The 17237-nt window shown below is 35.8% G+C and overlaps 1 protein-coding gene across 7 annotated transcripts in view; it reads left to right on the top strand.

Moving 5' to 3' along the window:
• RALYL (RALY RNA binding protein like) overlaps positions 1 to 17237 on the top strand; it is a 708596-nt gene that overhangs the window by 480411 nt on the left and 210948 nt on the right. The window contains exon 1 of one of the 7 annotated variants that reach the window (XM_060610812.3): positions 16297 to 16447. The exons of the other annotated variants lie outside the window; for them this stretch is intronic. Coding sequence (XP_060466795.1) covers positions 16411 to 16447 — 37 coding nt within the window. The 5' untranslated portion in view covers positions 16297 to 16410. Of the gene's footprint in view, positions 1 to 16296; positions 16448 to 17237 lie in introns of those variants that run through there. 7 annotated transcript variants of the gene reach the window in all.

The raw sequence follows: 17237 nt of genomic DNA on the forward strand, positions 1-17237 counted from the left end.
AGTGTCCAGGTATTTATTGCCTGTTTTCTTCTAGTAGTTTTATGGTTTCAGGTTTGCATTTAAGTCTTTAATCCATGTTGAGTTAATTTTTGTGTATGGTGTAATATAGTGGTCTACTTTCACTCTTTTGCCTATGGCTATCCATTATCCCAACACCATTTATTAAAGAGACTGTCCTTTCCCCATTGCAAATTCTTGCCTTCCTTGTTGTAAATTAATTGACCGTGTATTCATGGATTTATTTATGGGCTTTTTATTCTGTTCTATTGATCTTTGTGTTAAGTTTTACACCAATACTATATTGTTTTGATTACTATAGCTTAGTAATATAATTTGAAATTAGGAAGCATGATGACTTCAGCTTTGTTTTTTTCTCAAGATTGCTTTGGCTATTTGGAATCTTTTGTGGCTTCATACAAATTTTAGGATTGTTTGTTCTATTTCTGTGAAAAATGCCATTGGAATTTTGATAAGGATTGCATTGAATCTATAGATTGCTTTGAGTATTATGGACATGTTTAAAAGAATTTTTAATGTTTATTTTTGAGAGAGAGAATGAGCAGGGGAGGGGCAGAGAGAAAGGGAGACACAGAATCTGAAGCAGGCTCTAGGCTCTGAGCTGTCAACACAGAGCTTGATGTGGGGCTTGAACCCACAAACTGTGAGATCATTACCTGCGCCAAAGTCGGACACTTAACTGACTGAGCCACCCAGGTGCCCCAAGTAATATAGACATGTTAACAATATTAATTCTTCCAAGCCATGAGCACAGAATATCTTTCTATTTATTTGTTTCTTCTTCAATATCTTTCATCAATGTCCTATAGGTTTAAGTGTAAAGTTCTTTCACCTCCTTGATTAAATAAATGTATTCTTTGGTATTTTATTCTTTTTGATGCAAATGTACATGAGGTTAAGTTTTTTATCATAGTTCATTATTATTATATAAAAACACAATAGATTTTGCATATTGATTTTGTAACCTTCAATTTTATTAATTCATTTGTTCTAAAGGTTTTCTGGTGGATTGTGTAGAGTTTTCTATATGTAAAATTATACCACCCACAAACAATGATGGCTTTACTTATTCCTCTCCAATATGGATGCGTTTTATTTCTTTTTGCTGTATAATTACTCTGGCTGGGACTTCCAATACTATGGTGAATAAAAGTGGTGAGAGTAGACATCTTTGTCTTATTCCTGAACTTAAAGGAAAAACTTTCAGCTTGTCACCATTGAATAAGATGTTAGCTATGGGCTTGTCGTATATGGCCTTTATTATGTTACGGTACTTTCCATCTGTACTGACTTTGCTGAGACTTTTTATCATAAATGGATGTTGAATCTTGTCAAATGCTTTTTCTGTATTTATTGAGATGATCATTGGTTTTCATCCCTTATTTTGCTAATGTGGTGTATCATGATGATTAATTTGTAGAAGTTGAACCATCCTTGCATCCCTGGAATAATTCCCACTTGATCATTGTATTTGATCCTCTTCACATATTGTTGAATCCCATTTGCTAATATTTTGTTGAGGATTTTTGCATCTATGTTCATCAGGAATATTGGCTGTGTGTGTGTGTGTGTGTGTGTGTGTGTGTGTGTGCTGTCTGGTCCAGTTTTAGTATCAGGGTAACAACTAGCCTTATAAAATAAGTTTGGAGGCATTCCCATCTCTTCAGTTTTTTGGAAGAGCTTGCCAAGGTATTAAATCTTTTTTGAATGTTTGATAGGATTCACCAGTGAAGTTATCTAGTCCTGGCCTTTTGTTATTTGGGATATTTTATATTTTTGTTGTTGTATTTTATATCTTTTTATTTTATGTATCCCTTAACTATTGTTGTTAGAGTTATTTTTACTATTTTTGTCTTTTAATCTTCATATTAGAAAGCTAAAATTAACTCCAGTGACATTTTACTTTCATATATTTTCTTGTTTCTAATTAGAGACCCTTCTTTTAAGTTTAAAAATCCCTTTAACATTTCTTTTAAAGCCAGTTTAATAGTGATGAATTCTGTTAGCTTTTGTTTCTCTGGAAAGCCTTTTATCTGTCCTTCAATTCTGCATGATAACCTTGCCAGGTAGAGAATTCTTAGTTGCAAGTTTTTTCCTTTCAGTACTTTAAATATATCACCCTTTGGCCTATGAAGTTTCTGCTGAGGAATCTGCTGATAGTCCCTGGTATGTAACAAGTTGTTTTTTTCTACCATTTAAAATTTCCTCTTTGTCTTTAACTTTTGATATTTTAACTATAATGTATCTTGGTGTAAATTTGTGTTGTTTTAAGTCACTATTATTATGATAATATGCATCCTCAGGAATATGTAACAAATAAAGATTTTTTTTTACCTAGAAGTAGGTTGTAACTCTAACAGATATCTAAAAATCAGGAAGTAGTTTTGGAATTGGGTAATGGCTAGGGGCTAGAGGAATTTTTAGTATGATCCAAAAAATTAGATTGCGCTTAACAAACTTTTAGTAGAAAATGAATGTTTAAGGATACAGAAAAAAAGTGAGGAGCAATATAGAGAAAATCTACATTGCCTTAAAGAATACTTACCTTCATACTAAGCAAACCATTGATAGAAAGTACATTAAATGTTTAAGTTGAGAGATACTGGTGAGGACTCAAAAGGAAATGAGGAACATGTTATTGAAAAAGGGCTTCTTTGTTATATAATGGTAGAAAGCTTGCTTAACTGTTACTACAGTTTTGTGGAAAGCAGATGAACTGTTATCTGGTACATGTAATGCATTTACATGGTAAGTGATGAATTAGGATATTTAGCTCAGGAAATTTACAAGCAATGCATTGAAGGTGTGACCTGATTTCTTCTTGCTATTTACTGTAAAATGTAAAGAGAAAGAGGTAAATTCAGGAAATAACTGTTAACCAAAAAGGAATCAGGATTTGATAATGTTGGGAATTCTCAGTCTACCCATACTACAAAAGATGCCAAAATAAGGATATTCACTGTCAGGAAAGCATGCTCCAGAGATGTGTGGCTGGCCAATCTTTTGTTAATGCTTTGAAAGGATAGAAAGGTAAGTGTGTTCAGTCATACAGAGGGTTTTTGAAGAGATATGCATATGTCTTATGGGTCCTCTCTGCCATCTTGGCAGGATCCAGGAATAGAGGATTCCCCCCAAAGATTATGGACGATCTTCTGGTCTAATGGAGTGAATCCCCATGCCATATATGGGAGACCACTGGGTTCTTAAGGATGTTATACAAGCAGAAATACTGCCATCTTGATCTGAAAGGGACAAAGAAAGAACAAAATAAACAACAGCTGGGGCACCTGGGTGGCTCAGTTGGTTGAGGGACCAACTTTGACTCAGGTCATAATCTGGTGGTTTGTGAGTTTGAGCTCCGCATTGGCCTTGCTGCTGTCAGCCTGTCAGTGCAGAGCTTGCTTTGGATCCCGTGTCCCCCTCTCTTTGCCCCTTCCTGCTTGTGCTCTTCCAAAAATATATATTTTTAAAAAAATAAATGAAGAAATAAAAGGACTGCTGGACTCAACAAAATTCTACAGACAAGAAACAGTATGACAAAACTCCTCTACTACAAACATGCACTATTGTCAAGAAAAATTGTGGATGACTCTGAGGGCAGAGCCTAGGACCAAAAGATGGAACCATGGGCCCAAAGAGCAGAACTATGGTCCTGGAGGGAGGAACCAAGATCCATGGGGGATTATCCCCAGTCCTTGAGACATAATGGAGTTTTTCCAGTTGGATTTTGGACTTTTGAGGTGACAAGATGAGATTTTGAACTTTGAGTTTTTATTCTACTGTATTGAGACTTTTGTATATGGGATAGACACGACTCTTTCGGAGTCAGAGTGCAGACTGTGATGGAGAGAATAATGACTTTCTTAAGATACCCACATCTTAATCCCCAGAACTTTTGTGTGTGTGTGTGTGTGTGTGTGTGTGTGTGTGTGTGTACACACACACACACACACACACACATATATATATATACATATACATATGTATAGATATATATTATTTTATATGGCAAAAGGGATTTTGATCAGTGATGATCAAATTAAGGATCTTAAAATGTGGATATTATCTTGGATTTTCTGAATGGGCCATCGGTAAGTCCAAGTATCCTTTAAGAGAGGCAAGAGGGTCAAAGGAAGAAAAAGGAGATGTGGCAATGGAACCAGTAGTTGGAGTGACATACTTTTAAGGTGGACCAGGTCATGAGCCAAGGAAGATAAGCAAACTGTGGAAGTTGGAAAAGACAAACAGATTCTCTTCTGAATTCTTCAGAAAGACTGTTGCCTGACCAATGACTTATTTTAAACTTCTTACTTTCTGAATTATAAGAATAAATTTTTGCTGTTTTAAATGACTAAGTTTGTGGTAATTTGTTGCAGTAAAACCAGAAAACTAATATGTTTCATTTATTTATAAATATTTGTAGAGCAGCTAGTATGTTTCAGACACTGAGCTGGCTGCTAGGAATATAGTGAACAAATGAAACAGATGTAGTGGATTATAGTTTTATGATATATTTTGATCTGGCCAGAAACAATGGGAAAGAAGCATATTTTTTGCACATGCTGGATTTGATACATATGGCTTTTGGACATCTACATGGATATATTTAGTAAGAACAGCTAATGCTTATGCCAATCGCTGTTCTAAGCACTGTTTATATATTCATTCATTTAATTCTTACAATAATCCTGGGAGGATGTTATATATGAGGAAACTTCTTTTTTTTTTTAATGTGTATTTATTTAGTTTTGAGGGGCAGAGAGAGGGAGACAAAGACTACCAAGCAGGCTCTGTGCTGTCAACACAGAGCCCAATATTGGGCTTGAACTAACACAAACCATGAAATCATGACCTGAGCCAAAGTCAAGAGTCAGACACTTAACTGACTAGGGCACCCAGGTGCCCCTGGATGAGGAAACTTCTATAGATGAAGGAACTGTGGTATAGATATGTAAAGCAACTTGCCCAAGCTCATGCAGCTGGGTTGCAGAACTATCTAAATAAATAAGCAAGTCTGGCTGCAAATCTTGAGCTTTAAATATATTTAGCAACTTAAGAATATGAGTCTGTCATTTTACAAAGTTTGATCTACAGTTATTAATTTTGTACTTGTAAGGAAAATTAAAAAAAAAAGAGCAATAGCATAGAGCCAAGGAATAGGGTTTTCAAGAGAAAGATAATAATTAATTTTGTCAGATGTTGATTAATGTCAAGTGGAATGACAGTTGACCAGAAATGCCTTGATTTGGTGTTCTCATTATAAAATTTTTCTTATTACCATTCTCTGAAGTCATATTTGTTAACCATTATTTCTAAGAATGTGTCAGACCTTTGCACATATTTTTCAGCAATTTATTTATTTCAGCTGCTTTAGGATATTTGGGCAGCTGCTACTAACCCACTCAGGTCATGAGCACCAGCCCACATACCTATATCTTGGCTTACATTCTATGATATTCTCCAACATAGATATAATTTGCTTTGTTTCCACTGAAATTTCTCAAGATGTCTTGCCCAGTGATCTGCATGGAATTAGCTCTTGTCAGATACTTACTGACGTATTACATGAGCTTCTATCACCACTCACTGCACTTCTGCAAAACTCAAATCAGCATTTAGGTATTGGTACCATATTCATTTATCCTCATTGATATGAACAAATATTTTAACTGGTATTTTCATTAAATACTCTTTTTAAAAATCTTTGGATTCACATGATATCTATTAGTAAATAAAATTTCAGATTAAGACCATGGTTATTTTGTCTTCCTGTGCCCCCTTCTATCTTGTGTCAGTGTATACTTAATAAGTATTTGTGGAATGAAGTAATGAGGCATGCAATTCTATTAACTATTATCATCTTAATTTGAGTAATGAACAATTGTTTGGAGTGTCATTATAAATTGGTAACAAAGTTAACGTAAGAATTACTTTGTCAGGGGTGCCTGAGTGGCTCAGTCAGCTGAGTGTCTGACTCTTGATTTTGGCTCAGGTCATGATCCCATGGTCATGGGATTGAGCCTTGCGTCCGGCTCTGCACTGAGAGTGAAGACTGCTTGGGATTCTCTCTCTCCCCCTCTGCCCCTCTGCCCTGCTTACGTGCTCTCTCCCTCCTTCTAAAATTAAAAAATTAAAATTAAAAAACTAAAAATAATTAAAAATAAAAAAGAATAACTTCTTCAACACTATTTATTGAATATCAATTATGTATCGTCATCCACTTTATACAACCGCATATTTCTATAAGCTTTTCACCAACCTTGGTAGATCTCTCACCAACACCTTGTGGCCACCTGTGACTATTCTTTGAGCACTCCTTCCACAGAAGGAGCTCTCCTCCACAGAATCTCAGAGAAGAATGGACTGACTTACTGTCAAGGGCTGTTTTTATACACACTGTCATAGGGCCACAAATCTATGTTTAGAGCACCTATTTTTGAACGTACAGAATATATATATATTTTTCAGAATATATTTTTTATGTTATCACTCAATGTCTTCACTAAAATAAAAACTATACAAACAGTTGTATAGCTGTATTGTCTATCTTTACTCAGCATCACTTTATCCACATGGCACAATTTGAGTATATGGATTGGATAAACAAAAAAAAAAATTAAAGTTAATTTAGTTTTAGTGAGGTATTATACATAGAATCCTAAATTTATAAGAAAAAAATATAATCTAATCCTGGTAGGATTAGAAACATCTGCTATTTAATCCTGGTGGAAACATAGGTATTTATGCTACTGAAAATACATACCATAATGTCTTCCAGAAAATCGTAAAAGACAATTGTTTTTTCTCATTGAGTCAAGATCAGGTTGTTATAAGCTGAAATCCCAGTTCCTTCTCTATTGCTACTTTCTTACAAACATTTCTTTGAGGAGTCTTAGAAGTCGGGAACCAGGGGTGCCTGGGTGACTTAGCCGGTTAAGCTTCCAAATTTGGCTCAGGTCATGATCTCACAGCTTGTGAGTTCAAGCCCTGGGTCGGGCTCTGTGCTGACAGCTCAGAGCCTGGAACCTGCTTTGGATTCTGTCTCCCACTTTCTCTCTGCCCTTCCCCTGCTTGTGCTCTCTCTCCCTGTCTCTCAAAAATAAATAAATACTTTTAAAAAAAGAAGTTGGGAACCAAAGGTTTTTGAAATTGAATAATCACCTTTCACATGCTGTATTTGTGTTCATATTTTGTGAGCCCCCTAATAACTCATTTATGTATTTACTGCACAGTCCAGGTGGGTTTTCTGAAGCTTTCCAAGACATGATTTAAAGATAACTTGAGATTTAATGTTCATCAAACCAAAGGAAAGCGTTTGGAAAATAAAATTTGAGACTCCTTTTTCCATGCATAGTCCTGTTTCTGTATCTGAGGCCATTTAAGTAAACATCTAAAAATGGTTTTTATAACAGTAAGAGAATCATGAATTTCATTTACATATTTACTGTTCACATACTGCTGTGCTGGTAATGGCAAATGCAGAGTTTATTCAAATAGTTGTCTTTGAACACATATGTGAGGTCAAAGACTATCCAGGTGGTTCTGAGCCCTTTAGCAGACACAAATACACACAAAATGAGGATTGGAGCTGGATTCCTGAAATACCCTTGGGCTATGTAATGCTAAATTATACCTGAAAATTCAATCTATTCAACTCAGCAGGCTGAAGTAGCTCATCAATGTGATAATTATAGCTAAATATGAACAGGAAAGAAATTAGGAGAACAGGACTGCTGTGTATACCACTTTTGTAGACAGGCTGAAATGAACTCTATTAATATACTTAAGATATTTTATGCACATTTTACATTGGAAATGATTAGAAATTTTGAAGTAACAATTTTGATGTTATCATTAGAAATCAGTATATGCTGAATGTGATCCATAATAGAAAGTCATGTTTAATTAGCAGGTTTGAAAAGCCCATAAACAATCATACATCTTGGCATTGATCTTTGTCCATCTTAAATATTGTATTTTTAAATCACAAAAAAACTAGCATAATGTCTAGCCCAATATTTTCAAGGGTGTGTGTGCGTGTGTGCGTGTGTGTGCATATGTGTGTACACTGAACTTTCTGACCTAATTTTCTCTAATTTTAATTAGAAACTTTCTCCAAGTCATTCTAACCCACTTGATTCATTTTCTTGGAGAACATTCTCCAAATCCTTCCTGGATCTCAAGTTAATACAAATATATATCATATGCATTGATTAGGCTCCTCTGCTGCCTTTATGTAAATATCTTTCGAATCCTTGTACATGCATCTCTAGAATCCTTTATTTGAAGTACTGGGACGGGAATCAGAATGTATTCCATATTGAAATTCTCTGAATCAAAGTTGTTCTCCCATTGTTTCACACATTAAAAGCAGGTGCATATTCCAAAAGGATAGCAGTAATTCCAGCAATTTAAACTGAATTAAAATCCTAGATGGTGGTCTCTGTTCCCTGCTTTTTCTAAATTTGGTTTTATTGCCTGACATTTCTTCATTTAATATATAAGTTAGTGGTATCATAGATTAGACATGGCTTTTGCAGTTCACAAACTTGGATACAAATTTCAGCTCTACTTTCTGCCAGCGTTGTGAACTCAACCTCACTTGACCTTCAGTTTTCTTACCTGTAAAATGAGATAACAATTCCTTTCTCACATAGCTGGTTCAAGATTAAATAAAACAATATAAGTAAAATCTTTGGCACTAACTAATCACTTAATAATTAATTCTGTAATAAATATTACAGAAGTCAAATATGATTCCATTTGACTTCTGGAATTAATCGATGAACTATTTTCAATTAAAATTTCTCATATGTATGTACATTGCCTGCATTATGAAACTAATGTTGGTCAACCGTACAGGTGATGACATAAAATTAAAATGTTTGGTCCTAACCACAATGTAGTATACTCTTCAAAGCAGAAAATCATACAGTAAAGCGCTAAATCCTGTGAGTCAGGCTTTTTTAGCATAATGTACTTATTCTCTGCCTCATACCAATAAGAATTTGAGGTGACTTACCCCTTGCTTATACTCCACTACCACATATATCCAATAAAGTATAATTTTATATAGATAAAATACAGCAGAAGAAAAAATAGAATAGAAAGATAAGGCCAGATGCTCTCGTTCAAAAGCAAGAAAGAAGAGAGGGCAAGTTTGATGGAAGAAGTTGACTGAGATAAAAATTGACTGGAAAAAGAGAAGGGCAATGCTCTGGGGAATCAAACATTTGTGCAAGAGGGCATTTAGAACTTTATTTCTCGTGAACATTTGCTACATTTTGCCTTCCTCTGCCTCAGGTGCCGCTGCTGGTCACCACCCTTACCCTTTATCTTCTCTGCTTCTTTTTTTTTTTAATTTTAAATATTTTATTATTTTTTGAGAGAGAGACAGAGTATGAACTGGGAGGGGCAGAGAGAGAGGAAGACACAGAATCCGAGGCAGACTCCAGGCTCTGAGCTGTCAGCACAGAGCCCGGCACGGGGTTCGAACTTATGAACCATGAGATCATGACCTGAGCCAAAGTCGGAAGCTTAACCAACTGAGCCACCCAGGCACCCTTCTTCTCTGCTTCTTTAAAGATCTTTCCTAACTAGAGTCTGGCCACTGAAGTATGGTTCATCCTCTAAGCACCCTGGACACTGTTTTGCTAGGTGGCCCTACAACTTACAACTCTATGGTTTTTAAGATAGGAAGATAATGGGTAAATAGGAAATGATAGACAGATAGATGACAGATGATAGATAGATAGATATGATAAAGCATATATAATTCTTATTTTGTAAATTCTATTACAGTGAAATTCTACACATTATGTTCACAATCATGGAAAGCATTATGATTTTAAGGATGTTTCAATGTCTCACCATTATTTCTTATTCTTTATAAACTCATAAGAATCCCTTCATCTCAGAACACAGTGAAGATGCTAGGTCTGAGACAGAGTTTTAAGCTACTGAGGAAGTGTTTTTCATCAATAAAACACCGCCAGGGACCATGGTAGGGCAATTCCTCCACACCATGCCCATGTCCCGTAAACTCTATTACTGTGTTCATAGGTCTGTGAGGTAATTTGTTACAGACATATTACCCTGTACGTGGTTATCGCCCCTCTGAGACTTTGTACTTTTTAGATCTAGGATTGCTACATTTTCAGTGTGTAACAGTCAACATTTGTTAAAATATGTTGAAGTGAGATAAACTATTTACACAGGCATAAATACCTTACTTCATACTTCCAGTTACAATCCGTAGGAAGTTCAAGGTTAATTTTATTGCTTATGTTTTAGTCTTCTTAAAAAAAATCTTTTAGTGGAGCACCTGGGTGGCTCAGTCAGTTAAGCGTCTGACTTCGGCTCAGGTCATGATCTCATGGTCTGTGAGTTCCAGCCTCGCATTGGGCTCTGCCCTGACAGCTCAGAGCCTGGAGCCTGCTTTGGATTCTGTGTTCTCTCTCTCTCTCTCTCTCTCTCTCTCTCTCTCTCTGCCTCTCACCTGCTCATGCTCTGTTTCTGTCTCTCAAAAAATAATAATAAATAAACATTAAAAAAAAATTTTAAAAATCTTTTAGTAACCATTAAATATTTGGGCCCACCCAAAGGATGTGATTAAAAAGATAGAATACCACTAGCCTCGAGAAAATGCAAATAAATTTATTCAAATATGAATGGGAAAAGAAGACCACTAAGAAGATAAAACTAAGGCTGAATAATCAGATTTAAGCTATAAGGAAAGAATGATGAAACTAAGACAAGATGGAATGGAAACTGTATACAGAAAAGGAAGTAGGCAAAAGCAAGATTCTCAAAAACAATTACCACTAAAGAGATTCAGTAAAAATAAAATCAATTGTAGGGTGAGTTATAAAAGAGAAACATTTAACTGTGTTGAATACTTTTAAGTATTAAAATACTTTTAAAATTTACTGATTTCAAAGATTTTTTTGATATTAGACCATAAGAAACTGGAGAAGGTCCAAAGAAATGGATAAAACCTTAGTAATACAATCCTATTCTAGTTTACAAAAAAATCTTAGAAAAGTCTTCTCCAGATACGTAAAAAACATTTAATGAACCAAACTGAGGAATTTACAATTGACTTGTTTGTCAAGTACAAACAGGCAAGTATAAAGAAACATCATTTTGGAAATTTTCCCTTCATTTGAACCTATATTACAAATGAAAACTTGGATGAAACATTAGGAAGTTTTATGTTTTCTCTGATTAAAAAAAAGAACAGTGATAAATCTATTAGTAAAGGGAGGTACTAGGTAAAATGACAAGAAAATTTTTTAACATGATAGCCACTCAATATTTTAATTAATAGCTATTTTTAGATTATCCACCAACAGAAGAGCACTTGACTCTGGGCAAAGAGATATGGATCCAGTTCCAGAACATTAGGCAAGACAGCAAATCATTTGATATAGACATGTACAGAGAATGCAGATATATTTTCTTAAATTGTTGAAAAGATGGGTCAGTGATTGCGCTGTGGTTGAAAATGCTTGGATGTTATCCATGAAAGTACCTGAGCAAAGGACTTTCATCAAGAATTTTTAGAGACTGTACCAGCAAGGAGATGTTTTAATAAAGAAGGCAGAGCTCATATCTGAGGGGAGAAAAGGCAGAGTTCCCACAGGGACAGCAGATGTGCCTGAGGGACAGGTAGAGAAGATCCTCATCTGTACATTGTGCTGTAGACTGACAAGAATGACAAAAGAGAAGGTGAATTGTGGGTAACTTTCTGTGAAAACCTGAGAAACACTGACCAAAGGAAAGTTGAGGTATCACTCATATCAATTAAGGAAATAATTTCAGAGAGTTCAGAGGGAGAAGCTCCAGGCTAACTCCGGGAGTCCTGGATTGAAGCCCCTGCTGCAAGTACAGGGTTCAAGGTGCTTGAGGTCATGCCCCTCAGTTCCCTTCGGTTTCCAGTCTGGCAAATTTGTCAGAGCTCTCTGTTTCAGACCAGACATCTGTAAATGAGGAATTCTGGCAACTTAACTTTTTACACCTCTTTGGTTTTACCATTGTATTGTTCTAGTAATTCTCCGAAATATAAATATCATGCAGTTCAAGTTAAATATTTCTGCACAGTTCACATACTAAGTCTGATAAATTTCTTAAAAGTTTTATCAAAATTAACACATATTATCATTGTTACTTATTTTTTCCTTCCAAGTGCTTATTTAAATTCCAGTTTGTTAATGCACCGTGTAATAGTAGTTTCAGGCGTAGGATTTAGTGATTCATCACTTACATACATATTGTAATTTTTAAACCAGATAAGGAAATCAGAACGTCTGGATGGGCTAATAATGTGATACTCTTGGTGTTCTTTAAATCTTCTTTCAGTGTCCACTGTGCTTCTGAACGTGGATGTCCTTGCCAGCAGCCAAAGCCCTGCAGTTAATTGCATTCACCCCTCTGAGAATTTAAACACCACTATTTGCTATGGAAATAAGTCTCTGTGGGTCTCCCACCCTTGTTGCCTAAAGAGCTACCAAAAGTATCCCTTCAACCTTACATGCATGACATGTTATACTGCATCGGCTCCAGAGAAAGATCAACTAGTTCAAAGCAGGGCATTACCTCTTGTTCTCCGTGAGACTTTAGTCAGAACACTTAATCTCTCAGCCTTATCTTGCTAAACATCAAAAAGGGCAAAAACAACAACAACTATAATAATAATAGTAATAGGAGGAGGAGGAGGAATCCATCCTAGGGTTGTTTTTATATTCAGTGAGTAATCCTGTAAAACTCTGAGAAGACAGCCTAACACCTAATGCGCACTCCCTAAATGAATGTTAGCTCTCATTAAACCACAATGTTCATTCCATGTGACGAGTTCCAGCAAACATCGTTTTCTTGATTTCAATACACTACTAGTGACATTATAACGACACTTCTACATAAGTCTTTTCCAGCAGCTACCCTGTGCATTGTCCCTTATTCAGTCCTAAAATCATATCTATCTTACAATAAAATAATCTCAACACAACTACGTAAGCCATGCAGTGTCCCTGAATATTATCTGCACCTGCCCTCGTCTGGGGAAAGCTTACTCGTTTCTAAAAGGAAGGTAGGGGTAGCTAAGTAATAGAATTGCAAAGGTTATGAGACACGATGTGTACTCAGCACAGTGCTTTATACACAGCACACAGTACTTCTTTTCCTCATTCTGACACACACCCACACCCACACCCACCCCCCCACACACACACAATACACACATTCTTTCTTTCTGTGTTTCCTTCCTCCCTCCCTCTCTTCTTTCCTCCCTCCCTTCCTCCAACCCTCCCTTCTTTCCTTCCTTCCTTCTTTCCTTCTGGTTATTCTTTTATGTTAAAATGTGTCTTCCCTTACTTTGCCAGGAACTTTTATTTTTTAGATAGTTCCTTCCCTGAAAAGAAGAAAGACGTTGATAGAATCGTTTGATTTGAGATGATAAATCATCCTTCCCAATTTATCAACACATTAAATTTGTATTGTAAATACGGAATATAAAGATTGAGTCCATTACAGGAAATTATGTTGCAGGGAATAGAGAGATGTTTTATAAAGCAAGCACTGCTTCTTTTGACCTCTGACATTATAGGCATAAAGCTGATTTTGAAGATAAAACAACTGCATTTAGTCTGGATTCTTGAAGAGTGTAGGAAAGAAAGAATGAGATGCCTGGACCTGTCTTCTCTCTTTAACCGCTTTTTTTTTTGTTCCGTGTGTCCACATTCCTCCTCCCTATTCTTGTGGCTGCAAGTTTCCCAGCCAATACCTTCTCCTCTCCCTCAGCCACTTCATATTCCTACCTGTACTGCAACATGGTACTCATGAAGTTGGTCTTAATTCATCAGGAATATTTGAGGTCCCCAACTTTGATGGTTTGAAGCATGAAACACAGATAGAAGTCAAAGAGTGGATGGATGCCTCTGTATTCCCTGTGGTAAGAAAAGTAATGCAGGAAAAGTGTTGACAAGATGAAAATCCCTACATGGAACTAAGAAAGTCAACCCTGTTACAAGGTTGAGAGTGCAAAGGTGTACCAAACATTGATGAGTGTCAGTCAGGATTCTTGTTTTAATGTGTATCTGTGTCTGTGTGATGAGTGAAGCTGGGTCAGGAGTTGTGGTGTGTGTATATGAATTTAATTAAATTGTTACATGGTCTTTACAAAAATTGTTCCGATTGATATTAATTACAGATAATACAGAATAATGTGAAAAGAGAAAAACTAATTTGATTGTGTAATATAATAATGTTAAAATTAATACCATTCATGTCATGATATCATTAAGCTATTTCTTCTTAATAATCACCAATGACATGTTTATTCATATCATAGATATGTATACATGTATGTCGGACAAACTTTTAATTTTGTTTGCTTATAAGAGATTTTTATGGTTTATTGGCCAGGTGGCATGAATAATTTTTATAAAGGAGAACTTGCTTCGTGGTTGTGACTTTGTTTCATAAATTTATAATTTATCTTCACACCTCTAAGTATATACAATTTCATTCAAAACAGTGAACTCAGGACCAAAATATAGACATGAAATGACTAGTATTTGCATTAAGTAAGAAAGTAACTTTAGTCAATTAGCATGAATTTGACTATTGTCCAAATTTACTGGAAAATAATCTATAGTCGTATTGTATTTATTATTTAAATTAGTTTATACAGAGCCCTTTATTCAGCAAGTATTTACCGAAAGCCTACTTTATATCAGGCACTGATATGCCCTGTGGATATATATCTCTGAAAAAAGAAAGCCCTGTTCTCTGAAAGCTAATGTTCTAATAGGCAGAGACAGAAAAACAAGTAAATACAGACTATATCAGGTGATTATAAAGTGCTATGGAGAGAAGCAGGTAAAGGCTGTGGAATATAAGGTGTATTACATCTCAGTAAGAAAAGGCCTATTTATTGAAAATTTTAATATCACTATTAGAGAAAACACAAGGAAAATCCTCCTGGTGTTCCATAACTGACCATTTCTTATATGAAAATACAACCGTAGTGGTCTTTGACAAAGAATCTTACTAAATACTACAGCTTGTTAGTCAAAAGTCAAGAAACTGGACAGGAATACTATTTTTAAAAAACTGCCTAAATGCTATTCTTGATATCTGTGATCATGAAATATAGTAATTACTTAAATGTAAAAATATTCTTGACATTGAAACAATCCTTCTACTAAGAATTATGGAGTTGATATCACCTCCTATCAATAAGTAGACTGAGTTTGTTAACACTGGAAAAGAATTTTGGCAGTTGAAAATGTCTTCTGCTTTTAGCTGGAAGATGAAGCTTAATGTATAATCAGGAAGTCTTATTACATAGAAATTATTCACTGGTGGATAAATCCTCTGTATTCTAAATAAATCTGCTTTTCAAACACCCTAATTAGCACATGGAGGAGATTTGAAATCATACACAATTTTGGAGTGGTTGGGAGAGGTAGCACTCCTGAGTTTCTGCTGGGTGCCAGGCAGTGCTCAGCACAGAGAGTACAAGGTTTATGAAGACAAAGCTTCCATGCTGCCCAGTTGACAGTGTGCAATGTGTTCAGATAAGGATATGCCCACAATACTGTGAAAATAGAGGTCTGAGGACAAAAATGAGGCAGGAAGGATGAAGGCGGGGGAAAGATTCGTGAAAAGCTCCTTTCAGGAGGGGACACATAGCACATAGCACATAGGGGATACCTAGCACATAGTAGGCACTCACTGAGCCTGAGACCCTATTGAGTGCCCCTTCAATTCTAGGCCTGGGGAAATGATGTAAAAATATTACAACTCTTGCACTGCCTGAGACGCAGTCTGTTTGGAGAAATAGACCGAACTAAAAGTGATAATTGCTTTAATAATTGAACATGCAAAGTGCATTGAGAGCTCAGAGAAAGAATTTAGAAGAGTTTCAAAAATAAAATACACATCTAAGCACTATAGGGTGGCTGAAAGACATATGAACCCAAAGGATAGTTTTTGCTTTCTATAAATATCAAACATGGGTTTTTATATTTCCTATTTATATTTTCAGTTTTACTGTTCTTGTTAAATACACGAATCTGTTCTTAATTCAACATTGCTTCAAGCACAGCACTTTAATAGTGCAGATTTTATTAGAGAACTTAACTGATACCAGTTGGGGGGAGGTGAAGGAAATACAATTTCCTCTAGAAGATTTGCATTAGATAGAGTAGTTACAGGCTGTAGCATCTCCCCTGTAATTTTATGAGAATGGTATTACCCTGGCTTTCACTGTGTGATTGCTGGTTACCTTCTGTCAGTGAGCAACAGTCTTACTGCAAAGCAGGAGCCCAACCGGTCTCTTTGTCTCCGTGGTCAAAGCAATTACTTCTTAGAAAGTCGGATTTTTTCAGGATGACCATGTACAGAAGCAAACGCAGACATCAGAGATGTAAGTAAATTCTGACCCAACTTTTTCATATGACTGTAGTGGGAGAAACATACTTGATTCCTTAAAAGACTAATCATGACTTCTTCAGATCTATCCTGGTAGTAGAAAAAATATTGTATCTTTTTTCTCTCTAACCTTTATCTATCCCTGTTACATGCTTGGAAAATGTTGGGGGGAGAGGGGATAATTCACTTGTTACTATGGAAACCTTTGGAAAGGTTTACAAAATCAACAGAGAAACAGATCAAATGGAATTTCAGTCTAGCTCAGCAGCCTTCATTCAGGCATGATCACTGGATAGTTCTCTCTCTTTCTTTTTTCTTTTCCTTTCCTTTCCAGAAGTGGTAGATTTCCTTTCCTAGAAGTCTATTGAAAGGTTTGGGAAGCTAGCCTAAAACTTCTATTTATTTATCCAATTTCAATTATAACTCTTGGGAGAAATAAAACAGTTCAGAACAGAGGGAGAGAGTTAATTGTGAATGACAAGCTGAATATGTAACAGGGTATTCATTGCCAAACTTCTTGGTCCGGAGCACATTTGGAACATAATTTGCTACAGGCACCACTTTAAAGGGTTAAAAGGAGTCATTTGTAATCTACTCCAAAGGAATTGATTCTGACTGAAAAGGAGCAGCACAGTTACCCTGGCCTAAAGTCCAGAACAAAGATGATTATGTTACTGAAAGCCATTAGGTTTAGCTAAAAACCAAAGTCTTATAATAAAACTGTGTTTTATGGTAAAGCAATATGCCTGCCATGAAAAGCTTTCCAATCACCTCTTTCTAGTAAG

The sequence above is a fragment of the Panthera onca genome, chromosome F2 (assembly GCF_046562875.1).
Source record: "Panthera onca isolate mPanOnc1 chromosome F2, mPanOnc1 haplotype 2, whole genome shotgun sequence".
NCBI lineage: Eukaryota > Metazoa > Chordata > Mammalia > Carnivora > Felidae > Panthera > Panthera onca.